Source organism: Pan paniscus, chromosome 4 (genome assembly GCF_029289425.2).
Source record: "Pan paniscus chromosome 4, NHGRI_mPanPan1-v2.0_pri, whole genome shotgun sequence".
In the NCBI taxonomy this organism is placed as follows: Eukaryota; Metazoa; Chordata; class Mammalia; order Primates; family Hominidae; genus Pan; species Pan paniscus.
In genome coordinates, this window is record NC_073253.2 from 128,062,926 (window position 1) to 128,090,895 (window position 27,970).

Genomic DNA, 27,970 nt, shown 5'->3' on the forward strand with positions numbered 1-27,970 from the left:
AAACAAAAGCTACTATGACATGATGTAGGGCTTTGGCCTCTTTATTTTCTTTTTACAGTTTATTCCACAAGTAAAAGACTTCACAAAGCACTATGGCTCTGACTATTCCCCGAATGAGCTGCTGAGGATGGAGCTGGCTATTCTGGACAGACTGCACTGGGACCTCTATATTGGGACGCCGCTGGACTTCTTGACTATAGTGAGTAAGGAGGTGTTTACAGAGTCTACCCTAAACTCGTGTGTGCCTTTGGAACAGCTGTTTACAACATGGGATGGCAAAGCACAGGCGTGCACACGCCCTTGCACATGCACCACAGTGAGGTGACCCACAAGGCTCATGACATACGGAAGAGTGAAAAGGTATCTTAAATCCAACACAGTTCCACCAGACTCCCACTTCTAAAGGACATTAAATTAACTTTACAAAGATTTTTAGACGGCACTATTATGGTGAGTTTCTCTTTTAAATACACACTGCAAAAATATTTAACTTTCCATTCTATGAATACTGTACATAAATATCTGTCTGCTTTTGCTACACTTTACACACATTCACTTAGCTGTCTTTATTCACCTACACACAATCCTTATTGAAGCTTTAGACCATATTGATCTGGCACTTAAAAAAATATCATACATTAGTTTGTATTTGTTTTAGTTGGGGGAATGATGGTCATCCTTAAGGATATGATTCTGTTAGTAAGGCAAAATTATGCAATGTGGAAATCTCATGGGGTTTTGGTTTGTTATGAAGCATGAAGATTAAATTACTAAAGACTGTTTCATTATGAAAACTGGCCACCGTTGCCAAGTTGCAGAGTTTCGTCTTATGATAAGCAGATACAAGTAACTTTTCTGCTACCTTGGTCTTGAATAGTATGTTTCTATTTTTTAGAATGGAAACATTGTCATCTAGGTACTTTCCGCTCATAACGATGATGTCACAAAGCAGACTTTTTTTTTTTTTTTTTTTTGTCCCGGAGTGGAAGCTCAGCTTGGCCACAGGATGGGCATTAAGCCTCAAGCCCCTTACGGAGCCATGGATAGGAATGAAAAGGGTTGGGCAACATTTGATGTTCCCTGATGGAAATTTGAATTGTTTGCACTTTTGGTCATTGATATAGGAAAAGTATGGGGCTTTCTGTTCTAACATTAAAAACCATGGTCTCCAGTTCCATGCCCTGGTGGTCCTGAGCTGGCCCCATGTGTTGGAGCTGCTGCCTCAGAGGAATCCTTCCCTCCACGTCGCATCCCTGACCAGGCAGCTGCAGCACTGTATGGCGGGCCACCAGCTGCTGCAGTTCAAGGGCTCCACACTGGCCTTGGTCATCATCACCTTAGAGCTGGAGAGGCTCATGCCCGGCTGGTGTGCTCCTATATCTGATCTGCTAAAGAAAGCACAGGTAGACATCAACTTTGCCCCAGACCAGGCTCTGTGTTTTGCCCCTTTAGCTGATGCACTCTGACCCCAAAGGGGTACCCTTTGCCCTTGCAGCCTCTGGAAAATGTTCTGGCCATAACCCTGGAAAGAGTCTGCCCAAAGGCTAGGCTTTCCACACTTGGTCATGCTCTATGCACTTGAGATGGGACATGTGTTCCCTTCACTGGACCAATGGGGGTGGTCTCTGAGAGTGAGAGAATCTTTATCTCAATGGGAGCCCTTGTAGCCAAGAGGACTGTGGGGAGTCAGGGGTATGTCTGGCTTAGGAGGAAGCAACCCTGAGCTTAATACTGAGGAGCATAAATTCTAAACTCCTTCACCTCTCCTTTGTATGAGTGTGTGGTACCAGGTACAGGGGTACCATGAGGCAAGCATTGTGGGGGCACAAGGGGGAGAGGGGTGTGTCAGAATCCCTCAGAACAGATAGGTTAGGATGGAATGCATAGTTAGACTAATGACAACTTTACTGAGGTTGGAAATGGATGTCCCTGAGATGGTAGGATTAGTGGTCCTTAGTTGGGTGGTTGGACCTTCCTGAACTTGCTTCATGCTAACATTTTGGCACTCAATTGCCAATTTCTTAGAATGTATGATGGTTCTGCTTGAAGATGGCCACTCTATTCTAATACAGGTTGGTGATATGCAGTACAGCTGCTGCAAGGAACTTGTAACGCAGCAACTGAGAAGTTTTCAGTCATCCTCCTGCACAGACAACTTTGTGTCACCTGCCAACTAGCCCCTCTGCCTCCACCCCGGGGCTTTCAGAGCATAATGTGAAACCTCCTTGCTTGGACTACCATGAGTTCTTTGGCTTGTTATGAATCCTGTAAAAAGGGAAGGTGGCTCTGGAAGAGCAACTGAGAAAAAGTTCCCAACTGAGCCCTTGGAAAAAAAATAAAGGGGAGAGGGGAAAGGCAGGCTGAGGTCAGTAGAGGTCAGGGTGGTCTGATAGACTATGACCCTGTCTTCCCTTTTTCTCCTCTGGGCCTGAAGCCAGGGAGTATGAATGAATGTTCAAATGGCAGCTTGTTTTACCTTCCTTCTCCAGCAAGGGTTGGCATTGGCCCCTGGGAGCGCTGGAATATGAAACCAAGAGGCAGGCCTGGCTCAGGGCTGAAGGGCTGGGGCTAGTTCTGACCAGTTCTTGCTGCTCTACCTGCCAGAGCTGGCCAGGTCCTTCCAACTTCCCAGGCTTATCCCAAACACATATGTGGTGCTTCCAGTCCCAACTACCCTGCCTGCCACTCCTCACATGGGACAGTCTCTGCAAATGCATTTACCCAACCATGGCTATGACTTATGTCTTCCCTTTACAAGGACTGGATTATAAAGTATGCTTTGTTTAATGTAACTTGAGCAAGATTTAGGCATATCTTTCCTTTGTTACTCTTAAGCAAAGTGGTTTCAGTTATTAGTTTAACTAGAGGGATTTTGTGCTAATGAATGGGTATTATAGGCTAACACCTGTGATGGGAGGCACAGCTCTGAATGCTTTCTGTTGGGATGAGCAGGTTCTGAGGCCAAGCCTGCTCCAACCACAGTGCTGCCAGGAGGAGGAGCCGGCTGCCTCTCTCATGCTGTGCTACCACAGAGCCATTCTCTAAGCAGGGGAGTGCAGCTGACAAAGATGCCAGCTGGGGTTGTGTAAGTTGTGTTGGGGGTATGAATGACTGAGCCACACATTCAGAGGTGGTTTGTGAAGTCTTCCACTGTGAACTATGGTTTTCTTTTTTTTTTTTTTTTTTTTTTTTTGGTGTGTTTGTGTAAATGTGCTAAGCCATGGGGTGGGAGGGGAAAGATTTACTAGGTGCAAAGTGGTCAAGGGCCAGATATACTATAATTGTCTATATTATAGAGTTAGTATACATCTGTATTTTTTCTTGACACACTTTTGCTTGTTGGTGCTTTCGTTAAAATTACACTTTAATTGCTTCCGATCCTGTATGAGTCTTATTTTGAGCTACCATGCATTTAGCCTTGCGAGAGTCAGATACATTTGGAACACTATCTCCTAGGTCATATCAAGAACTCTCCTCTAGTCCAGAACCCATTTTACAGATGGAGATGCTGAGGCCATGCTGCTCACAGCTTCCAGTGGTGGCCATGAGTGCCCTCTGCCTCCTTCCTTCCAGTGTAAGTGGGACCACAGTGCATGAGGCAGAAGGACATCCTGAGGGCTCATACCAGTTTAGGCATCCCAGGCTTTAGGGGAACTGCTGGAAGACATCTGCTGCTTAACCAGGTGGCTATGGATGTGAGCTAGATTCTGAGAGCTGATCCAACTCAAACCTCTTGGAGAAAGCAGAGGGTAGACATGTGAGTCCTAGGACTGGGGTAAGAGACAACCTTCTGCTCTGGCTTTCTATAAATGATAGAACTCTTCTATAGGGAAGCTCACTTTTGTATTGCCGAAGTCCCACTCGTGGATTTTTAAAAATCTTATGTGCTTTTCAAGCTTGCTGTGGGGCCCCAGGTCCCATCCTACTTCCCTCTAATATTCTTTTCTGACATTAGGAACTCCTATCCCACCTCAACTCAGAGATTGGGAAACATTTCTCTGGGAGAAATATGGATACAATCCATTTTCCTTTTGACCCCACCTATTGAAAGGCAGGGATTGGTGAAGGAATGAGGCTGAAGAAAATGGAGATGGAAAAAGCTCAGAGGCAGATGCTATGGCAGAAAGAAAGGTAGGTGGGCTCAGGGAGGAACAGGGCAGGGGGAGCATCATAGACCTGTCTTAAACTTGTCCAAACAGTACTTCCCTGAAATGAATGAGCCAAGTCATTTGATGATGTTTCCACCACCTAGGAGGCCCTCCTCCCCCTGGCTTCCTGGAGAGTCTCTGTCCTTCAAAACTTGGTGAATACTTTACTTTGCCTCCCTGCTGCCTGCCTTCCCACAAGTAGAGCTGAGTTATGCCTGCATTAGGGATGTGTTCATACCACTCTCCCTGCAGGGGTCCCCATTTTCTCATTTTGGTCTTCCCAAACCTACCTAGTGCTCAATGGAGAAAGCTCCTTAAAAAACAAACCCACGTACTTTTTATCACTTCTTTTCACCAGTCTGCTCTTCCTCAGCCACTTTTGCCTGTCCCCTAGGGCTTTCTACCTCTAAAAAACAGTCTCAGGTCCACCAGCCCACACCATCAGGCTGCGTACTTTAACACTAGCCACACTTTCACTACTCTTCCATCATTCCATTGAGATGCCAAGGAGCAGGTGTAGCTCAGGATTTAAGGGTACAGACTACCAGCGTTCAAATCTCAACTTCTCCAGTTACTTGCCATGTAACCTTGGGTAATTACTTAAACCTCTGTGCTTCAGCTATAAAATGGGGATGAATGGTCCCTAATCATAGGATTAGGATGAGGATTAGAGGAGTTAATGCATGTAATGTGGTTCCGAGCAGTCCTGGCACTCGAATATTAGTAGTCCCATGGCAAGCCTTTTTGCTAAGGAGGAACACTCCTCAAGGGCAGGTGCCCCTTTTCTCATGTCCTGCACCCAGTTAACCAATAAAGATTCATGGACCACAGGCTGCCCCTTTACCTTCCTGTAACTTTCCTGTGACTCTTCCCTCCATCCCCCACCTATGCAAGAGCCTTTCACAGATGCCTGTAGCAGGGTTTCCTATTAAAACAATTCCTACAGAAGTAGATCAACCTCCACAAAATTCAAAGAACAGACAAGCTGTATTTTACCACAGTTGTAGCAGATTAATGGGCTCAGGAAACTTGTTAAATCAGAAAAGCTACTGCCCAAAAAAGACACCACAAAAACTCAAAATAAATGCAAAATTTAATGAAAAAAATAAGTACAAAGTGAATGGAAAAGAACAAAAACAGTCAATGAATGCAGGAGTAAATGAATTAACACGTGAAGCAATTTTAGAAAAGCATGTTAACGTAACAGACTAGCAAGCCACACTTCCTCGGGCCTCGTATCCATGAGCCCCACTTAACGGAGCCCACATTTACACATACACAAACATATGCAGTCAGTATGCACAATTACAAACCACCTAGATCAGGGTACCCACAACTAGAAAGACCATATTTCCACATTGGCCTGGGACAGGTCTGGTTTATGCCTTTTGATCTGGTGTAATTAATAGCATCCCCTTTCTCTCTCAATAGTCCCAGTTTGGGCAACAAATTATATGGTGATTCTTCTACCTCAAACAAACATGGTTTATGAAAGACATGATAGTAAATGCCAACATGATCCTGTAAGACAGCCCTAATAACGCCAACAAATGACAATGAGAAAAAGAGGGGTAAATGAGACTCTGCAGACAGGGTCACATTCTATGGGGGCTAACTTACTAAACAGTGGCAAGTTTTAAGCCCACTTTATGCACCAAGGTTTAATTTGGTCTCAGCTAAAGAAGACAAAATTCCAAACACAAACAGCAGGGGAGAGGTGCAGTGAGGCTTGCTGGAGGGACCTATGGAGGCAGCTCAGACCAGAAAACACAAGTCTGTCAAGTGTCCCTGAAGATCCTGGGAAGGCTTAGGCCCACAGGCAGCCAGCCACGAGTATGGCCTTTCAGTATGCCCGGGGTGCGACCCGCAGGCCACAATGGACGAATGGCCAAGTCTGCATACTCCAGAGTCCTAGGTTGGCCCATGAACCAGGAATTCTCATTTCTTATGTATCCAATGAACCTGCTGGGTCACCAGGCCTCATCTTCATAAATATGTTAGCTGAGAGAGGCTATCTTAAAGGTCATGCTCTGACCCAACTGCATACACTTTCAGACATAAAATTACCCTAGAGATGAGCCATTGGCAGCCCACATTTGCCCTGGATATGCCAGTTTACCTTTTTAGATACCCTCACTGAAGCATCAGTTTTCAATTGCAACCAGATATGGACTTATTGTGACGCTAAGGAAGCTTAATCTTCAGGGCCCCTTCCAAGACCCTGTACCTAATTTTATATTAACGTTGTTTTTCTTAAAGAAGTCTTTCTAAATAATTCAAGCTTTCGGCCCCATAAAATTTAGATCCACCCCTGGTCATAGCATAAAAAGTTGAATTGTCACTAGAACCTGCTCTGCTGCTGGAGCATGGAGCCCCTCACAGGTAAAGGCTGCCTCTTCCTGGCCGTGCCTCGGTGGACACACACAGCTCACCCCTCCGCTTCTCCCTGAGCAGAACATCATCTCAGGAAGGCAGGAGGAAGCCAGGACTTGGTCCTGGAAATCAATAATGCAAGCCAGACAGAAAGGGGGAAATGGTCATGAGAAGGAAGACAGGGGCATGAAAAGCAAACTACCAATTCCACAATAAATTAGCACGTCTTCCTGAGGCTTCCAGCCAGGGAGTAGGCTATACTGTGAGCTCCTTGAGGGGAGCGTTGTGCATTCCTCTGGGTAGCTCCAGTGCCCAGCACGGTGCTTCAACATTAAAACTACCCTTCCTTTCATTTAGTCATTTTACATCTCCCATTTTACCAGGCCATATTCTCAACACTGACATTCTTGGTGGCTTGTAAACCAACAGGAGCACAGAAGAATCAAAGCTGCTAGTACTTCCTTAAAATGTTCCCCTTTAGAGTGCAGCTGAAGGGGAAAGCTCCTTTGCCGCTCATTTTTCCCTAATTGTCTATATACATCAGACACCTTCATCTCTTCACCCTGTGACCCAGCCAGGAAAGAAGCAATGACTTTGAGGTAACAACCTTTTTCCCACTGAGTACTCTTTACATTTGGAATATGCAGGATTCGCTTGGGAGTCTTAATTGGAGTCAAACACTTAACACACACACACGGAGTTGGTCCCTGTCTACAGGTAGCACCTCTGGGGCACAGACAACAGCTTTGGGCTGCTGTTCCATTTACATTCACAGTAAAAACGCTGGACATGGTCTTGTTCATGTTCCAATTCCATCCATAAAGAAATGCCAAACACTGTCATTACAGGAAGTTTATTACCCACCTCTCCCTGTATATGATAGGCATACTTTATACATAAGAAAGGTTTAGCTGTATTTTTAGTTTTTAAAAATCAGGGAATCTGTGTTACTTATGAAAATAATGGGAGAGGATATTATTTGTCTTGACGCTGGTGCCAAAATAAATATTTAGAAGTGTTTTAAAGTTATTAAAATTAAGCTGTAGGTTAGAAAAATTAAAATGAGGGGAACTGGGTGAATTTTGCAGCATGTATACCAGACCACGCAGCTGCACCTAGGGCACCACGTGAGTTGCCATCTCCACGCTGAACAATTAGGCCTAGCATCCCGGCTGGGGCCTTCGCTAGAGCGGCACATAACAGCTCCATCAGGGAATAGTGACACTGTAAATGGAAGACCAGCCACTGGCTCTGAAAAAAATAAACCTCGTCAGTTTTGGATTCCAGCATTCATGGCTTTTACGTGTTTGCATAGAGAGGGGTGGCCCGCCAGGCCCGGGGCAGCCTGGGGCCAGGGTCGGTTGGGGGAAAGCAAGGCTGTAAACACTGGAGTCTGTACCGGCTCCCAGTCCGTCCTCACACCATGTTATGGGAGAAGGGTCACAAGGTGTAACTCAAGCAACTTAACACATGAAAGTCTAAAGTCCACTCTTGACATGTAAGTCTGTGCGTGCGTTAACTGAAAAATAAAAATAAAACAAACAAAACAAAAACAGACACATTAAAAGATATGCAGACCAAATCAAACAGAAGCAAAAGACAGCAAGATGGACACCGTGAAAGGGCAGTCAGTTTGGCATTTGTGACGAGCAAAGCAGAGAATTCACCTCAGTTTGTGGTGTCCCAGGCTAACGGTCAAGATCTGATTGGGAAGTAATTTTGCAAAAAATTTGGATTCAAATTTAAAGAGTATGCATAACCAATCAAAACCACTCAAATAAATGGTCATGAAAAACACCCCTGCCCCCATTCCAAAAATGCACTCCCGACTCACACTAGTCCCTTGACCAGGGCGGCAGGAAGGAGTACCCACCTACCCCATTCCTGGCCTCCACAGAGCCGTCATGGGAAGAGCGTTTTCTCTCCCAGGGACCAAACTGACTGAAGCTTTCTAGCAGGTCCAGAAAACAGGAAAGACCTGTTTTCCAGGCCCAGGCCTGGAGAACGTATCATGGAGCCCGGGCCACATGGGAAAAGCAGGGAGACCAGACACCAGTGACAAGCCCCCACCCCGAGGGCTGTGCTGGTGTCCTTTCAGCCTGCCTGCACCCACCTTCACCGGCCCTCAGACCCTGAACTGGCCACAGACCCCTGTCTGCAGTTGCTGAGTGGTTTCTCCACAGCTTATTTCCTAGGGAATCCTGGCTACCTTTTCTTTAACAAGATGGCAGGAAGCAGGGCAAAGTCACTTTGGGTGCCAGTACCTGGGTCACAGACTCCCGCCCCGTCCCAGGAAAATCCCGATTTCTGAGTTGCCAGCTTGAAATCTACACAGGTTCCAACTCACAGAGCCCCCACGCTCACCAAGACGAAAGATGGGCGTGGGAGCGGGACTGGAGGCAAACGCAGAGCAGAGGGGAAATTCATGGCTGAGGGGAGTGTGGGGCTGGGGTCCTCCCTGGGGACAGGCAGAGGCACATCTGTCCCAGCACTGTCAGCTGGGGTGGGGCCACTGGGCATCGGGATGAGAGAGACTACAAAAAGGAAGAGGGTCTGTCCTGAAGCAGAGGACAGACCTTAGGAGTGAGACTTGGCAACCAGTTCTGAAATACCTGGTTCTGTCCCCCTGTTTCCCCCAGCAAGAAGCCCTTTGAGTTTTTTTTCCTTGGTATGTGTTTGTGTGCCTCTGTGCATGTGTGTACTGTGTGCTGGCAGATATGTGCCTGAGACTGTGTATGTGAGATGGGACAGGACAGAAAGACAGTGTGCGTGCACATGTGTGTGCACATGTGGTTAGGAAATGCCATATTGGGGGTGAGGCAGGGGCAGGGCTAACACCAGAAGCAACAGCCCAGGGCCACAGCTAACTATGCACTTCATGGCCCTAACGGCTAGGCTCCATTGCCACCAAGGAAGGAAGGGCCTGGGCATACACATCCCCAAATATCCCAGGAGGAAATGGATCCCGAGAATGACGGCCAGGTTGGGTTCACCTGCTTAGTTCCTAGGTTGGCAAGAGAAGGATGGTACCCAAGATAGGCCGGGGCAGGGAGAAGCAGGGATGGATGGGATCCCCACAGTGTGACATAGCATGGCTGTGAATGAGGTGGGTGGGCGAGGGTGAGCCCAAGAAGCCAGGACATCTGGACTCCAGCTAAGGGTGTGGAAACAGGCTATGAAGATCGCCAGGGAGAAGTGACTCAGAGTTGTCCCCACCTGACTACTCCGTTGACTGCACTCTTGGTGCTGGGAAAGGCCTCCCTGCCATCCAGTCTTTCTCTCCTCTCTCCACTCTGCAGGAACAACTCCAGCCTCTACTTGAGGGGCAGCTCTTCTCCCCAAAAGAACCCACAGAGCCCCTGTGGGAAGCCGCTTTCCTCCCTTAAGCCCTGCGGGCCCTTCAGAATAGCTGTGTGGTGACCAGTCTCCAGGAGGCCAGTGTTGGCTGGCGCGAGTGCCCGCAGTTCTCCATCACCACCTGCCAGCCAATACGGGCTCCACACCACTGCCCCACAGACTGAGGAGGGATGCGCCACAGCTGTCCAAGCAGAAACCACCACGGCTTTTGGAATCCAAGCAGAAACCACCACGGCTTTTGGAATCTGGCTGGAGATGCTGACATTCCCAGGTCCTGTCCTGCCCCTGGCCTGAAAGACCATTCCCAGCATTCCCAGAGCCCTGCAGCTTCGCCCTCTCCACGCTGCTCCTCGCCCATGCAGCCCCACCTTCACCACGCTGCAACAGGGCCACAGCTGCCAAGGGGGCTATGGGAGAGCGAATGGGTGAGCAAGAAAGTTGGGGGAAGAGGAAGAAGGGGGAAGAGAAGGAGAGAAAAAGGGAGAAGGGAGAGGGAGGGGGAGCACAAGATTGCCTGTGCAAGTGAGACTGCATGAGTATCAGAGCAATCCAGACGGCGAGACACTGGATCACTAGTGAAAGAAAAAGAAAGGCAACCAAGAAAGCTGGGGGGAGAGCCACTGAAGATGAGGGAAAACCAAACAGGAAAGGGGTAAGAGAGGGCAAGCAAGAGAGCGAGAAGGGAAGTGAGGGACAAGAACGAAAGCAAGAGCCCACAGGAGCAAGAGGAGCCAGCGCAGGCACGGCCTGCCACCTACTTCTTCTTGTCCTTGTCCTTCCTCAGGGGCTGCTGCGAGGTGGCGTGCAAGGCCTGCGACTGCAGGGCCTCCACCGCAGCCTTCCGGCGATTGAAGGCGTTGGTCTCCTCCTCCAGTTCCCGGCGCTTTTCCTCCACCTTGCGCTTCTCCTCCTGGTGGACCCGCTTCAGGTGCTCAAACTTCTCATGGAGCTGGCATCAGAAAGGGGGCAGAAGATGCGGGGAGCAAGAGGAGGGCTTGAGCCTGGGCCAGGAAGGCACCCCCACCTCTACCCTCAGCCAGGCCTTCCCTCCCTCAGCTTCCCCATCCCAGCCCCCAGCCTGGCACATACCTCCCTTTCCTTCTCCTTCAGCTCCAGCTCTGTCTCCTTCACTTTGTTGACAAACATCTGCCTCATCTCTTCCTCCTTCCTCTGCAGCTCACTTAGGAACTCCTTCCTCTTGGCCTCGTATGTCTCTTGTAGGCTGTGGAGACCCAGAGAAGAGAGGCCAAGGATGGGATTATGACGGAATGGGGTAGGGCAGGGCAGAGCCAGAGAAGTAGAATCATGTGGGCACGAGGGGTAAGAGGATGCTGGGGTCCCTCAGGGAACAGATGCCAGGGTGGTGTGTCTGGCCACAGCTGTGAAGACAGGCTCACTCTGGCTCAGGCTGTCACCTGAAGGGCTGGCTGTCACCATCGCTGTCCTGAAAGCCCATCTCCTCCAACTTGCAGCGCCGGTAGAGCTCGTAGTGCCGGCTGTGGGTCTGCTCGCGGAGGTCTTCCATGTTCACCCGGATCAACATCTCCCGCAGCTTCACGAAGTCGCAGTGATTCTCATTCTCCACTGAAAACAGAGGGCCGGTGGGGTATCAGGCAGGCATGCAGGCGGGCACACTCCAGAGTCAGGGTAGGCACGCAGGTGGGCATGAGGAGGAAACAGCACAGGGTACTACAGGCAGCAGGGCAGGCCAGGGAACTCAGTTCTACCCCCAGGATGCATTTCCCGTCCACACTCACCCTGCACCACTCCCCAGGGGTACTGCCGTGCTCGAACCAGCTTGTTCCCCACCTTCACCTCCTCGGTGCTGCCCACCACGGCAAAGGGCAGATGTGCCTGGAAAGGGGCCCGGGTATGCATAAGCCCTGAGCTGACACAGACTAATGGCAGACTCTCCCTCCCTGCCCCTGGGTCCTAGGGAGGGGCAGCCAGACCTGAACAAAGGCTCCAGGGCCAGATGCTTACTTCCTGGCTCTCTTCTGGAGAAATGTCCCAGAACTCCAAACAGGGGAGTGGGCTGAACCCTCAACCCCCTCCCTGGTGCTCCTGATTCTCCAAGCTGTTCTTTCAGCACTCGGGCCTCCCAGGGGCCATTAGAGCTTCCTGAAAGGACCTGTGAGCCTGGCTCCCTTCCAGGTTCCCAAACCCTTAAGCCTGCTCAACTCCTTCCATTTCCAGGCTCCTCCATGAGTCCAGATCTTATGACACCCAAACCTGGGGTCCCCAGTGTAGGCCCACTATCAGATTCCTCCTGTCCCCTGCCCACAGATGTAGGACTGGCCAGCTCCAGATGCCCACCCTTCTGTCCTGGAGAAGCTAAGGCTGGAATCCTGGGGAACAAGAGTCTCCTGGGGCTGTGTCAGATCTGTGCCGGCTCCTCGCCCTCTGGCCCCAGGGCCCTGAGGCCCTCGCCCAACGCTCACATTCATGACTGCGTTAATCTCTGCAACAGCCTCGTCATCCGTGGGAAACTGGTAGATCTGGACCCCGTTGCTGACCAACTCGCCCATGATCTTGATCTTGAACTTGTGGAGCTCGCTCTTGGAGATGGTGTCAGCCTTGGCGATGATGGGAATAATGTTCACCTGCCAGGATCAGGGGAGGGGACAGCAGGCTGGTTGGCTCTTTTGAGCAGTGGTTCCCATGCCATGCCCAGGATATGGATAGCCATGCCCAGGCCATATCCCTGGGCAGGGGGAAGGAGGCCAGAGAGATGGAGCCACTCCCACGGGCAGCCATAGTGCAAACCCAGCCACCTGTGGCCATTCTGATGAGTTTCAACAATTGGCTGCAGTGCTTCTTACAGCCCTGGTTCCCCCAAATCACCATCCAGCCCCAAAACTGGTCCCCCTAGGCATACCCAGCTTTGACCCAGAATCCTTTGAAGGTCCTAATTGGCCTGGGGCCTGACAGAAGGAGTGGTGGGGGGCTATGCTTCCCACTAAGCAGGTAAAAGGACCCATCAGCAGTAGCCATAAGAAGATCCCAAAATCTCCCAGGCCCAGGCTATCCCGTTTTTCACAATAAAAATGAACTCCTGAGATGGGAGGGCAGTCACGTGAGAGCTGACAAGGGATGTGGGGTCACATGCCTTCAAGATGCACAGCACTTCCAGTCCTTCCCATGAAGCTGCCTCCCTTCTCTACCCCTACAGTACCCACCCCTCATTCACATCCCATTTCTGGGCCTTAACTCTCCTCTCCCTGATGGGCTCAGAAGGAGCCAAAGGACATTTATGTCAGGGAGGAAGGGGGAAGTGAAAGGAGGAGCTAGAAATTAGGAATTGAGAGATAGAAAATGAGCAGACAAGAGGCTGAGATGGGAAGGGAGGTTCCCTGGAGCGAAGGGGAACAAACACTATCGGGAGCGGGAGGGGCTGAGAATGAGAATGATTCAGCTGCAAGCAAGGGGCTCAGGGTCAGACCCAGGGCACAGGACTCTGGAGAACGAGCCCAGAGCATTGGGGGCCACTGGAGCAGGAGGGACAGACGCAAGACAGAGAGAGGACCGAGCCAATGGGGGGCCACCCACAAGCCCCCGACCAGGTCCCTGAGGACCATGGTGTTCAGGCATGAGGCAGCCACCACATCGCATCGCAGCAGAAGACTATGGAGCCTGTGACAGCAGGTGGGGACAGGGATACCTTGCTGTCTAGTTTCTTCATGGTCACTAGATCTAGAGACTTCAGGGAGTGCCCTGTGGGCGTGATGAAGTAGAGGCAAACGTGGATCCTTGTGTCATGGTAGTCGAAGAGCGAGCGGCGGATCTTCAGCTCCTCCTGCAGATAATTTTCAAACTGCGCATCGATGTAGTCAACTATGGGCCTGTAACTACAGACAGCTCCATCACCCAGGAGGCTGCCAGCTGAGATCAGGGGCTTGGGGCTTGGGGGGGCTCAGGGCTCGGGGCCAAGCCAGGCTGCCCCCTGGCCTTTTCTTTCTGGGAACAGCTTCTGCCTGAGATCCCTGACTGGATACAGGCAGCTGACCCCTTCTCCAGACACCTAAAGGAGTAACTGGTCTGTTGGTGACCACAGAGCCTCAGATATTCCCCAAGAGGCCCTCCCTGGCCCCCTGCAGTGTGAGGGCTGGGCTACTGGTATGGGGGCCAATGTAGGTGGGGTGGGAGGAGGCTGGGTGGGGCCGCCCTTCCCGCCTCTTGCCTCTCATCCTTATTGATCTGATCCCCAAAGCCCACGGCATCCACAATGGTCAGCTTGAGCTGCACGTTGCTCTCCTGGAGGTCGTAGGTCTGGGGCCGCAGGCGTACGCATGCCTCATGGTGACTGGCTTCCTCAGTCTCGAAGGTCGTGTTGAAGAGTGTGTTCATCAGTGTGGATTTGCCAATGCCGGTCTCCCCTGGGCAGTGAGGACAGGAGGGGAAGAAGTGGGTGTCATAGGCTGGAAATGGGCTGTCCTTGACTGGTGGCTAGGCCAGGCAGGGCTCAGGCATCCATGGCCCCTGGATAAGAGAAAGGGGCAGGCCGCCCACCCCATCCCTCATCACCCCCATTCCCCAGGAACTATCTTTTCCTGTGGCCTCAGAAATAACCTGTGGAAGGAAGAGCCAAAAGGTGGACTTGGACAGAAGACATAGCTGTGTGTGATATGTGATGTATTTCCTCAGGGAGCAGGGAAGAGACAGAGCCAGGCAGCTGTGTAGACACCACTGCAGACCCAATCACCTCACACATAACCTGCTCTACACAACACCCCTCCCGGGACCAGGGTGGTCATGGGACCAAGAGGGCCAGGGTCTAAAGCCACCAGTGGCTCAACTCATGCGCCCCGGACAGCCCTAGCTCCACATGGCTTTAGCTGGGGGAACTCAGGATGGGCTGCTTCCCGAAGGGCACCTGCAGAGGGACCAGAAGAGCACTTTGTGTCCTTCTGGGAGTCCCAGGGAACCTCCGAGAGCCTCTCTGCTTGGGGCTGTTATTTGTTCACATGCGTGCTGGAGCACTTACCATAGGATAAGGTGATGAGGGGCAGAGCTGTTTACCATAACGTCCTTGACACAGGGTGGGAAGCAGTAAATGAGTACATGTTTTTTAAATGAACAAACAAATGAATAAATGAACCTAAATCTCTGTGATAAACACCCACAGTTTACAAAGCACTTTCATGTGCCCGATCCGGTTTACTCTTCATGATAATGCTGTGTCAGGCCCTGGCTCTAACTCTATCCTTGACTCTGGCAGAGACACCAACCAAATCCTCGTCCTGACACCCCCAAAGTTTCACTCTGCCTGGGAAGCCCCCTTGCAGCTCAACAGGGGGCCAGAAGCACCCCCTCTCCCAGGAGGTTCTCACCCACCCTCTGTCTGAGGCCAGGCCCTGACACTCACCCACACAGAGGATGTTGAAGCTGAAGCCCTGAGTGACCGACTTGCTGACCAGCTGGTCGGGGAGGCTGTCGAAACCCACATGGCCGCCCAGGGAGAGGCTCCGGGGCTCTGGCTCTGCATTCTGCCAAGAGAGAAATAAAGCAAGACATGAGCCCACTGGGGAAGAAAGGTCAAGCTGCGGGGCGGGCGCTAAATCTGAGTTAAAACAGTGAAGCAGCCCCACCCGATGTCTGAATTCTCAACAAATCTCAGACACACCCTGAGTACACCCGAGCACCAACTCCAGGCCAAGTTTCCCCAGAGGGAGCCCGATGCCCCCAGGGGGAAAGGCCCTTCCACTCTGTAGCTTTGCTCCACCTGGGATGGCCAGGGATGCCTGGGCTGAGGGCTCCATGTCTCCTGGCATAGGTGGCCCCAGGGGCTGTGGTTGCTACCCATAAGGGCCCACCTGTTTTCCTACTCAGGAGGAGGCCCCAGATGGTCCCAGAGGACCAGATTGGAAAGTGTGTCTGTTCCTGCAGCCAGCTCTAGGAGAGGGGGGATGCTGCCCCTGCCTAGTCCTCCCAGGCCCTCCCACTGAGGCAGGACTCAAGCAGGGCCACGTCTGGTCCAACCCCCTCACAAGCATGCTCCCTCAGAGGAGCCTTCTCTATCAGCTGGGCTCGTGGCCCTCCATGTTCACCCCTGCTCCTCACACACCCACGTATGGGACTCATGCATGGACCCTGCTAAAGGAGCCGGCCCTCACTCACACAACCCCCCCGTGGGGCTCAGGGGTGGGTTCCAAAGGGACTGAGACTCTGAGGCCTCCTCCCTTCTGCCTCAGTGGTATTCCCTAGAGACCCCCAGCTCCTGGCTCCTGACTCCTGCCACCCTTCCACCCCCATCTCAGCCCTGGTTGTCTAGACAGAAGGTTCCGGGTAAGAATGTGGAGGCCTGGCCTTAGCAGAGAGCTGAGCGGCAGGCCCCGAGTGAGCTGGGGCCACTGGAGCTGGCCCACCGCTCTATAAAAAGAAACCACGAGGACCCAAAGCAGAGGGTCATGGTCACACTCCAACTTGTGTGGCTGGTTTCTCTGACTCCCTGGAATGGGGTAAAATGCTGCCCGAGGGAAGGTTCCCAGGTTCAGCCCCTCTGGAGGGCAGACCTTAGGCAGCTCCATGTTGTGCAGAGTCATGCCTCCTCCATTCCTGAGCCCCACTGCCCTGAGACAGCTAGAAAGAGGAAGGAGAGGAAGGGGCAGCGGATTCAGAGTCTCTCCCGCCCATAGCCGCAGGGTGGTGAAGCAGGTCCAGCTAAGGACAGCCCAGGAGATAGGGCCAGTGGCAGCCCTTGTGCAGATGTGGATACAGGCTCGGGGTCAGGAACGGACAGGGGGCCCTGACTCCTGCCCCACAGAAGCATCTCCTCAGCACCTGAGCAGCTGACCTGTGCCGCAGCCCACTGCCTTGGCCTGAACCCCTCTGGCCATCCTTCCCTCCCAACCAGAGAACCTTGGCACTCAAACCCAACCTTCTGCACAACTGATGTCTACCTCCCCACAGCAGCCTTGCATCAGTGACTCCCAAGTGTGGGTGCTGGCAACCTAGACCCCACATGGCCCCTCTGGGCAGTTGTACCATCCCCTCAAACAAGTCAGGGCTACCCCTAAACCTGCTTTCTCCCATGACTCTCTCTCAACGGAGCCTCTTTTCTTATAGCTGACCCTTTCTCCCCATCACCTAGCCCCAAAGCATCATGTCCCAATCTCCCCACTCAAGCCCAGATCTCCTTAGGGCTGCAAACATAATTGGACAAGGAGGTCCCAAAGGCAGTTTCCTCTCATTGGTGCCCACATAAAAGTAGTTAATGAAGCCTAGGAGGTGCTGGGTCAGGTCCAAAGCCCTTAGCATGGTGTTCCAGGCCTTCCTCACTGGCCTGGTTCCAGCCCAGCTGGTAACTCTGAGCTCTCTTTTCAAACTCCGCCCCTCCCCTGGGCTCTACAGCTACTCTACTTTTTCCTTGGCACCCACTCTCACCTGGCCCCCAAGCACTTACGTTCCAGACCCCTCACTTGGCAGTTATCCTGTTTCCTAGTACTACTGGTTATCCTTTTTTAATGCGTCTTGATTCTCCACCTATTCTATAAGCTTCTAGATGTTGGCTGCAGGTTGGGGAGGTCAGGTTTTCTATTCTTCCTTCCCTCCCATTACTATGCCCAACATGCTGGACAATGCTACCATTTATAAGTTACTGAACACAGCCTCCAACTGCTACGGCATCAGAGCACCTGCCCACCTTACACAGGGCTTCATTATTTAGTCTCTGTTCCACCTCCTTGTGTCAGCTTGAGGATCAAATGGAGGACACAACAGTCGGTCTAGAGCTTTTTTCTTTTCAGGCAAGACTGAAAATCTCCAAAATTTAAGGCGTGCTGTGCTTGCAGAGAAGGCTATGTGTTTATTCATCCTCTTCTTCCAAGGGGTGACACAATCAGGATGCAATCCAACATCCTGTAGTCTGCCGCCAAACCCCACCAAGTCAGCTGTGTCTGGAAACCACACACACACACACACACACACACACGCAGCTGCAGAGCACTTACTGAGAAGCAGAGGCCATTCCATTCCTGTTTTCCCCCACTTTCTTACAGTTCTAGGCTCCAGAGGCTAAGTGTAGCACTGGGGGTTCTTGGGGTGGGTCTCACATAAACCACCTATCCACACACAGCAACTGCAGAGTGGCCTCCTCTCACACAGCTTGGCTCTCTCTGTGGAAGTGTGGGGTACAGGGAGGTCATCATCCCTAAGTTGTTACCCAGGCTACACTCTGTTATCGCAGGGGCCACACATCTGGGGCAATACCTGTTTAGGAGCCCCGGGGACCAGTCAGGGGTATGAGTCTATGGAGCATGCCTGCACACACACACGTACACACACAGAATGGCCACTGGCCCTGATGGAGGCAGTGTTGTTACCTGGTCCCAGGAGACTGATCTGACCTCCAGGCTTTACCGAGGGGTAACTCTCACTAATGCCAACTCCCTGATCATAGATTTGGCATCGACATGTGATCTAAGTTGCATTGCTCACTCCAGGGTGCCTGCTCCAGGCATCTCTACCAACCTGAGTGGGGTTACAACCTAGGAGGAACCAGCAGCCCCTGAAGGACCTCCTGCACATCTCAGCTACCATGACTCAGAAATAAAGTCAGGTGTCCCAGTGGCTACCAGCCCTGCAATTTGGTGGGTGAGACCACAGCTCCAACTCCCAGGGTGGGAGCCCATCAGCGTGATGCCATGATCGGTGCAGGTACAGGCAAGTGACGCAGGTTGAGCCTTTATGACCATCTTGAGACCATTAGGGGAGCTAGCCTAAGGCTGCAGTCTACTCACAGGATGGCAGAGCCAAGAAAATCACAGAGAAAAGAGGGAGCCAGAGTCTACCCTATCTCTGGGCTTTTCCCCTTCCCCCTGGCCATATCCTCTTTATTACTGAGGCTAGTTGAGTGGTATTATCTATTACTTTCAACTGAAACATCTTCGGTGCCATAGGATCCAAAGTAAAACTCTTTGGATGCAGAGGAACAGGGAGAAAGCGAGGAGAGCCAGGAAAGGAGGGACAGTGTGGAAGGTAAAACATCTCAGTATTCACAACCAAAGGAAGGAAGGGACGTCTGGGATGATACCAACACCTCACTGAGGACCACCATGTGTGAACTAAGCCAAGTGATTTACACCCAGGCTCTCACTTGGTCCTTCCTCACTGTGGATGACAGACTCCATGATTATCCCCATTTTACAGGGGAGGAAACTGAAGCACACAGAAGCTAGGGAACTAACCAGGGCAGAGCAGGGACCTGAGAACAGACCAAGCTCTTGTCCCAAACCACTCTGCTACATTGCCTCCCCTGTTCTTAGCAGGCTTCCAACTCATTCATTCAGTCACTCAACACACACGCACTGGACATGTCTGCTGTGTGCCAGGAACTGAGATGGCTGCCAATGAAAAGATGAGGACATCAGATCCTTGACCTCAGAGGGCTAAGCCTAAACTCAAATGCCTTTAGAAGCCAGGCAGGTAACATATATAGGTGAAGGGGAGCAGCACCTTAATAACAATGGCAACAACAACAGACATAACTAACATGTACTGCATGCTTGCTTTGCGCAACCCTAATTTAATCTAATTTAGTCCACACATCAGCCCTATGACATAGGCCGTAGCAGCCTCCCCATTGTCTAGATGAGACAATAGAGGCATCAAGAGAGTGTGTAATTTGCCCAAGACCACACTGCTCAGGAGAGCAAAGCCAGGATCTGAATGGAGACAACATGACTGTGAAACCCACACTTCTAGTCACATCACTCCCCGCCTGCTGGATGAAAGACAGCCGCTAACTTGGCCAAGCGTGGGGGTTCCTGGGGAGAGGTGGGAATGGCAGAGAACTGGAGAGCCTGTGCTTATGCTCAATCCATGGTGGCCGCAGTTCCACAACGCCAGCCAACTGTGGGAACACAGATCTAGTGTTGCCAAATCTTCCCGTTTTTAAAGAGAACCCAAAAATCTCTCTATATATATACATATATATATATATACACATATATATGTGTGTGTGTGTGTGTGTGTGTGTGTGTGTATATATATATATGTATATATATGTATGTATGTATTTTTTGAGACACAGTCTGGCGCTGTCACCCAGGCTGGAGTGGTGTGATCTCAGCTCACTGTAACCTCCGCCTCCTAGGTACAAGCAATTCTCATGCCTCAGACTCCCCAGTAGCTGGGATTACAGGCACACAACCACCACGCCTGGCTGATTTTTGTATTTTTAGTAGAGACGGGGTTTCACTATGTTGGCCAGGTCGGTCTTGAACTCCTGACCTCAGGTGATCCACCTGCGTTGGCCTCCCAAAGTGCTGGGATTACAGGTGTAAGCCACCATGCCTGGCCCAGAAATCTATATTTTTATGTGAAATTCTGTAATTTTTAAAGATTGACAACCAATACAAACTGAGAATACCATGAGGGCCCAATACAACATGTCAGGGTGCTGGTGTGGGCCAAAGGCCTGCTGGTCTGTAAGCTGGCTCTGGTGGGAGGGTGAGCTGGACGGACCCTGCAGCCAGGCTCCATTCTCAAGTCAGGAAGCCCCATGGCAGACTGCTCTGTGGGGAGGAGCCTTCAGGCAGGACAACTTAACTTGGACCCCAGAGAGAGGTGGACCCAAAGCCTCTGGCTCATTCCACACACCCAGCTCCCTGAGGTGCTCACACAGGGGTGAGCGTTGTATATGTCTTCAAAGTCCCAGGATAGAGAGAGTTGGCAGCTCTGAGCTCTACATATGCAGTGAGAAACTCCATGGGGCCATTATCCCCTCTCTAATCACTAACAAGCTTTTGGCTCCTGAGCCAGGCCCCAGGCTTCTGTGTCATCATTTCTTTGGCACATCAAAGACAACAACCAAAATAATAACTTCTCAGGCCGGCTGCGTGCCTCCATGCCCGGCCGTCCAAGGCAAAGTAGAGAACAGCATTTTGTTACGCAGCCCAGTGGATAACTAGAACGCCCTTTTCCTGATAGGAAATGCTCTGTCTGAGCCTCCTAGAGCAGCCCTCATCACCAGCCAAGAGGAGCTGTCCCTTTTACCATGAAACAAGGTGGGATCTGGGAAGAAACTGCATCTCATGGTTGCCAACACACAAAAACAGGTTTTTTATCCAGAAGGAACTGGAAATCTACTGAATCTCTAAACCAACAGAGCCGGGGAAGCTGTGGGTAAATAAAGACCCCTGTGATCCAAACCCCCAAACTAGGCTGGTTGTTGCAGTGGGAGTAGAAAGGATACCCCACCATAGGTGGATTGGCTACTGAGTAATGGACAAAGAGCAGCCCCCAGACCTCAGGCCTTCCAGAGTTCTCCAGTGCCTTGGACTTTGGATGCTTTTCTTCCTCTGGGCTCCCATGCCTAGCACCCACTCACCTGTACACCCAGTCAGGCAGACAGGAAGCCCACTCCCCAGGGGAGCTCCAGCCCTGGGGGTGGCCCTATTAAGTAACTGAGCAATGGACCCAGGAGTCAATGGACCACTGGAAGCTTTCTCCACCCATGTTCCTGGCACAAACTATGCTAGCCCCAGCTCCAGCTCCTCCCAGGATCCTGGGCCTTAAATAGCCAGAGCAGAGGCCTCTAGCCAGAACCCGTGGTCGCGGTCATAAGCACAACTGTCCTTGAGCCTGAGAGGAATCCTAGGAATTTTCCCAGGAAAGGCTTCGGCTCTGGTCCCAGGATTCCACAGCAAGCCTCTAAGCCCAGGTCAGAGGTTACGGGAAATAACCAAGGAGACATATGTGGGAGTGTGGGGGTGGGATGCTGCTACCCAGGGCCAGGAAGGAAGAATAGAGGCAGGATATACCTGTCCCAAATCAAGAGGACACCTGGGAGCCAAAGCATCTTTCTCCTACAGTGGCAACAGAAAATTTGAGAGAAGATTCAAGCAAGGATCACCCGCCATGGTCCCAACATGATGGCAGTCAAGGTAACAGGAAGCCAATCATCCTCACAAGGCCAGTCCTACTCCACCCATCCTGGGAAGAGAAGGAATTTTGGGAGCAAAACCATCCCCTGACCCCAATACTCCATTCTCTCTGTTTCTCTGTCTCACTAAGCGGCACTGTCTTTCCTTTCTGCACACAGCCAGCCAGGCTGGAGCTTATTAATTTGGGATAGTGTGTTTCAAGCTTTTCCCATCAAAATCAGATTTTCAGGAAGCTAAGAGCACAGTTACTGGTAGCTGGGCCAGTACTCGCCACCCCAACCCCCAGGCCTAGGACAGACACATTCTTGGCCTTTATTGTGCTGCCTGAGAGGGAGTGGTCTATCCCACCACAGAGGAGATGGGGAAGGTGCTCTGGGCTGCAGAATGTACTAGAACTCCAGGCATTCATATTTTCTTACTTAGCTCAGGGACTCCAGTGGCAGCCACCACTGCCTTGTAACAGGGAAAGCCACGAGTGGTCTGGGTATCACTGGCAGGAGAAGGCAGCCTCTGTTTCACAGCAAATGAAACCCTTGGAGGGAGAATGTGGGCAGCAAAGGTGCCCCGCCTTCTGTCCAACCCCAGGAGGGATGCCAGTGCTGGAAAGGGACGGAAGAATGCATGGGCACCAATACGGGTTGGCAGAGGTATGGGGGTGGCACTGCTATACTTCTCTGCTGCTTGTCCATTCACTCCAACACCAGGCAGAATGTCAGGTTTGTACCCAGGCCCAAGAGCCATGTCTGGCAAGTGGGCTTGGGTCCATACCCACAGCCCCTCCTGAACCCCAAGCATCAGGCAGCCCAAGCCCTGGAGCCCCCTCAGAAAACAGCCAGCCACCTGCCAGCAGACATGGGCCCCTGTACCTTCCTCTGCTGGTTCTGTCCCTCTAATCTGACCTCTAGGATAGGGAACACCTGAAAGCCGTGTATCCTGAGGAGAATATCTAATTTGCCCCAAGAACATGTAGGGCAACTGCACGCAGAGCCAAGATGCCCCCTGCCCCGTCCTCCGCTGCCTCTTCCCAGCCAGTTCTTTCAGGAGCTCTGAAGGTTCAGATGGCTCCAAAAGAAGCCAACAGAGTGCCCCAGCTCTACCACAAGGGCATGGAGACCTTGGGAGGGCGTCTCCTCCCCAGACAGATGTGTCTCCCTCCTGCATGCATAGCTCTGCATCTGGTTATCTGGCAAAGCTTTTGCCTTGGGGGCCATGCCTGGGGATCCTGAAACCCAAGCTGGCAGCACAGAGGCAGGAAGGCTGGGGAGGCTGCAAGGGACACACAGAGGCCAGCTGGCCCTCAGGCCCTTTGCTCTACCATCCTGTAGCTGCTCGCCTCTGGTAGCTGGACTTGAGCCACAGAGACATTCGTGGTAGTTACTGCCCCAAATATAATATATGCTTCCACCTAGCCCATCCGAGGGCTCAAAACGCCAAGGTATCCACCCTCTCTGTCATCTCTGGTATTGGAATTTGGATCTTGTTCCCCCTACCTTTGCTAGCCAATGACCAAAGTCTGCATCCTCACCCAACCTTGGGCTGTTGGCATCAACAAGATAATGCGCTCAAAGCACCCACTGCCCTCCTTGCCATCCAAGGTTTTTGACACAAGTCAGACCCTGGGTTCCCAGGCTCCATCCATTCTCCCTCCTCCTTGGCCCTGAGCTTGGTCTCCTCCTTGCCATCCTCTCTGTTCCTATCATGGTCAGTCTTTTAGCATGTGCTCCCTGGGATGCCCAATGCTTCCCATCAGCCCTGCAGCTCTGACCCACTGCAATCAAGACCCCAAGGAGACCTTCCTAAGGTGGGCACACATAGCATGGTCTGATGCCCAAGAGGGAGGGAGGGCAGGCAGACTCACCTCCTGGGGGAGAGGGCAGAGCTGCAGTTCTGCAGGTGGTGCTCACATGTGCCCTGGGAGCTGCACGGGCATCTCTTGCTCAGCTCCCGTTTTTCTTCGGCATGGCTCAGCAAGGAGGCTACTGGCCGTTTTTACAAGATGGGGAGATATCACTCTGACAGAGACCTTGAGCCCCATTTGGGTGCGGGCTCTCAATTCCTGCTTCAGGAGGGACTAGGTACTCCCTGAAGAGCCCGCTTCTTGGGGAAGTATCAAGATTGCGGGGGTGACAACGGAAGTGACAGATGGTGCTGGGGATAAAGCAGAGATGGGGGTAAGTGACTGGCTGGGAAGAACGCCAGTGTGAGGCTGCATGCTGCACGTTTCTTCCTCTCCCCCTCAGCTTCACTTTCCCCAAGCCCTAAAGGGTTGCTCACCACGGGGTCTGAACCTGTGAGATTCTGGCAGGAGAAAACACCAGAGCTGGCCCTCGGGGAAGAAAGGGCTGAGCCCCAGAGTCAAGGTTCCAGTTAGGAGGAGGGGCACAGCAAGAGTGGACAGGAATCTGGCTGCCCGAGGAAGGCAAGGGGCAACACACCCTCCTCAGAGGGCTGCTCCACACACCCACACACAGGGGATGCCAACCCTTACCCCAATACTGATCTAGGGTGGAGCAGAGCCCAGTCAGGATGCCAAGGCTGTTGGCCTGTGGTGTGTACACCATGCTATGTGAGGACACAGGAACCCAGCACACATCCATCTCAAACTACAACTCTGTATGCCGTCTAAGCTCCAGGTCAGGACAATTCTCAGGCCTGCAGGGCTAGACTGACCACTGAGCTGGCCAGAGGGACAGTGTAGACCTGTCATGGCACCATCACATCCTGGGGCTTGCAAGACACCTCAGCATATTTCCAAACATGCCACGGACTGCAATTAACCCTCCATAAACTCTCTGAGGAACCAGTGTGGCTCTGCCCATTTTACAGCAAGATAAAGGCAGAAATGATTTTCCCAAGATGACAAGCCAGGAAGGGTGAATGGAGTCCAGACTTAAATTCAGGCCAAACTCCACCCAAGGTCTCCACCCAAATCCAACCCTATCCAAGCCCTTCCAGGAGGCTGACAGCCCAAAGTGCAGAGGGTGTGGAAGGTGTCCATCCCTCCAGCTGAAGCTGGCATAGCAACCAAGGCCCTGCGCTCAGGCTCTACGCCCTTGCCTGAGTCAGTCCCCTCTCTGTGCCCTGGCCACCCCGCAGCTAATACCAAAACTCCTCACAGGAATGGTCCGAGAGCAAACATAGGACCCCAGGGGAAGGCTTGACCAGCCCACAGCCTGGCCTCTCAGCTAACCCTCTGAGGACCATCTCTGGACGAGCAGGGATGGAAGCTCTACAGAGAGTGCCATGAACAGGGCAAATGCATCCTCTGCTCCCTTCTTACATAGGGGGCCAGTCCTCACATCCACGTGGACAATAGGTAGCATATATTATTTATTGTGTCCTTACCATGTGCCAGACACAGGGCTAAGTACCTCCCCTGGATTCTCTTGTTGAATCCTCACAATACCCCTATGAGGGAAGAAATATTTCTATCCCATTATACGCATGAGAGCACCAAGGGGTTAAATAACCTGCCCAAGGTCACATGGCCAACAAGGAGTGTCTAGGATTCCTATCAGGCTGTTTGATTCTGGTTTCTCTACATACCTCTCCCACCTGCAAGATCAACTGTTAAACCTCTGGCCACAGACAAGACCCAGACATAACTTTCTGGTCAGCTGGGCACAGAAAATGCACACAGACACACATGCAGAGACACCCAGGCACTCACGGGTCTCTTGGCCTCCAGCTAATCAGCAGGTCTGTTAGGATTCAGGCACTGCCCTCCTCCGGTACATAAATTCCAATTTATAATACGGGGCGAAGTGAATCTCTGAGTAGCCCAGCCTCTGAATCTGTTCCTCATGTATTTAAACTTACTTAACTGACATACGTCCCCCTCTCCAATGGGAATAAAACACCCAAGTCTAGAAATTATGAAACCAAGAGCTCCTGCTTTAGTCATGCACATTTCCAAAGTAGAATAAGAAATGTATTTTCAGATTAAATGGAAAATTTACATATATAAATTGGGATGACAGTATTTATAGCATTAATTACGTAAGTCCTGGCTCCCTTATTTAGCCCCAGAACCAATTCGTTATCGTTCACATATTCAGAATTCCCCCTTCCCTCCAACAGCGCTGGGCCTCCCTCCTCCTCCTCCTCCTTCTCCCCCTCCTCCCCCTTCCAGCCGACCAGGGCCTCACATGCTGGCAAGAGGACACAGCTTCCTTCACTGTCACAGCCTAGCCTCCCAGACACACCCAGATCCAGCCTTAGACAGCAGGGGATGTCCAGATACAACCCCCCAAAGGCCTCCCTCCCGCGAGTGAATTATGAAAACCTTTAGTAAGTTGGCTGTCGGCAGGCTCAGGCCCAGTGAGACCCCTGCAGGGACCACCAGGGACGTCAACCTTCTGAGGACCTGGACTGGAGCCCAAATAAACGCCCACTGGGCTGAGTCTGGAATCCCTCCAGCTCCTGGCGAATGGCTGCCGCAGACCCGACCACTGAGGCCTGACCTGCCTGGAGTCGCACCCAGGATTCCGGCGTGGGGAGTGGGGCAGAGGGGAGCGGGGGAGGAAGGAAAAGCAGGCCAAGGGTCTTCAGGACTCAAGTCTGCAACTGTCCTGGGCTCGTGTGGGAGACTCCCTCGGATCCTGGGGCCTCCATCCTCCCCGGCTGTACCTATCCCGCAGCACCTGTGCGGCTAGGACTCTTCCCCAAGTGTGCAGAAAGAAACACCCTGGGCAATAGGGTCCGGAGTGTCCCGGACCCTCACCTGCGGCCCCGCGGGCGCCACTCTATCTTCGCACCTGCCCGGAGCCAGGCGGGTCTTTGCTCCTTCCCGCGAAAGGGGTTTGCCTTGCCTGCGCCCCAGGAAGCGACCCCGACCAGCCGCCCGGCAAGGCAGGCCGCCCGACGCTCCGGGACCCCCCGAAAGCGCGGCCGAGAGCCCGCGCCGGAGTCCTCGAGCTGGCCCGGTGTCGAGGCCCGGCCGTGAGGCGCTGACAGCCCGCTTCGCGCCCCCCGCCAGCTGCAGGGCGGCCCCTCCTGCGCCCCGCGCCTCCCGCGCGCGCCGTGGCCCAGCGGGGCCCTCACCGAGAAGCGCTCCAGGTCGGTGGCCGCCATGGCGAGCTCCGCACCGGGCGGGTGGGCTGGGACGAGCGCAGGGGCAGCGACAGGGACCAGCCGGCTGCGGGACGCGCTCCGCCCGGGCGGCTGCGGCTGAATGGATCCAATATGGCCACTTCCTGGAAACTCCCCTTGGCGGCGGCGGCGGGAGAAGCCGCGGAGCCGCCCCTGCCCCCGCCCGCGGGACCGGCCTCCCCGCCCGGCCCGGCCACGAGCGCAGCCGGAGCCCCGCCGCTTGGACGGCCGGGGGTCTCCGCGGCGAGGCGGGAGGTGCCAGCTGCAGGGACTGCTGGGACTTGTAGTCCGCGCGTTGGGGGACCGGGACGGCAGTGTCGGGGGGCTCGGGGCTGGTGCCCGGCGGGCCTCTGCGTGTCCCCTGGAGCCTGGGGCCGAGCCTAGGTGAGAGTCTCCTGGGTCCGCGCGCTGGGAAGCCTTTCCCGTAAGGGGGAAGTGGGGCACGGCGTGCGCCCTAGAGATCTCCTCCACCAAGCCGTCTCCACCCGCTGGAGCCTGCAAATGTGCTGGGACCACCAACCAGAGTGTGGACAAGCTGCGGGAGACCCGTCGAATCCGGGAGAGGCCGCGGCAGCCTAGTCTGCGGGTGTCTTGGGCCCTACCTGATGCTCCGACCGGAGCCAGGGCGGGAACGCCGGCGGGACCCGCGCGTCCGGCCAGGCGGCCTTCCCGGGCAAGGGACCAGACTTCGGCTCCTTGTGCAACCAACGAGCTGGATGCGCAGTTTAGGCTGGGATTCCTGCAATAGAAAAGCGGAGCTCGACGGTCAAGGCATCAGATTGCAAGTGTCCATCACCCTGCCTGTCCCAAGGGCTTGGGACAACGTCTTAATGGAGTCCCCCCATTGTGCAAAGAGGATGACCGCTCCCAATGCGTTCACGTTCTCTCCGCTAATGTCACTGCTCAAAACGTTCAGAAAATTAACACTTACGCCAGGGTCGGAGGCCTCAGGAGGTTCTGTATCCTTCTCACTGACAATCTATACAAAAGCAGCTCCCAAATCCTCTGAAACCCCGTTTCTTTCTCTTCCCTCTGCCTTTCTCTCTGCTCTTTCTGGGAATGTGGCAAGGTTTGCCCCCTACCCCCCACTGGCCTCATCCCAGGTTGGTCCACCCT

At 52.7% G+C, this 27,970-nt stretch overlaps 1 protein-coding gene across 11 annotated transcripts; it reads right to left on the bottom strand.

Moving 5' to 3' along the window:
• Window positions 1–20: 20 nt before the first annotated feature.
• SEPTIN8 (septin 8) lies at window positions 21–27,571 on the bottom strand. 11 transcript variants are annotated; one of them, XM_063604613.1, is made up of 10 exons: window positions 27,457–27,571; window positions 15,244–15,364; window positions 14,059–14,254; window positions 13,540–13,720; window positions 12,320–12,481; window positions 11,636–11,732; window positions 11,294–11,462; window positions 10,968–11,100; window positions 10,637–10,827; window positions 21–1,388 (listed from the first exon to the last, which is right to left on the bottom strand). In XM_063604613.1, exons 3-10 carry the CDS (start codon window positions 14,223–14,225, stop codon window positions 1,223–1,225), a joined length of 1,266 nt encoding a protein of 421 aa, XP_063460683.1. In that variant the 5' UTR covers window positions 14,226–14,254; window positions 15,244–15,364; window positions 27,457–27,571; the 3' UTR covers window positions 21–1,222. The 11 variants fall into 11 exon arrangements, with proteins under 11 accessions (XP_063460683.1, XP_063460682.1, XP_063460681.1 ...); XM_063604612.1 differs by having other exon boundaries at window positions 13,540–13,726; window positions 27,457–27,524; XM_063604611.1 differs by lacking the exon at window positions 27,457–27,571 and adding an exon at window positions 26,807–27,064 and having other exon boundaries at window positions 21–1,385.
• Between the last annotated feature and the right edge of the window lie 399 nt (window positions 27,572–27,970).

Bases quoted from the DNA above. Each gene is read 5' to 3' on its own strand.
- SEPTIN8 (XM_034960483.4), bottom strand. From the start codon at position 26,836: ATGGCGGCCACCGACCTGGAGCGCTTCTCG. The intron at 11,733-12,319 runs GTGAGCGTTGGG...GCCCCTTTCCAG, and splicing joins AGATTAACGCAGTCATGAAT to GCACATCTGCCCTTTGCCGT. The intron at 11,101-11,293 runs GTGACAGCCTGA...GGGTCTCCACAG, and splicing joins GGTGACAGCCAGCCCTTCAG to CCTACAAGAGACATACGAGG.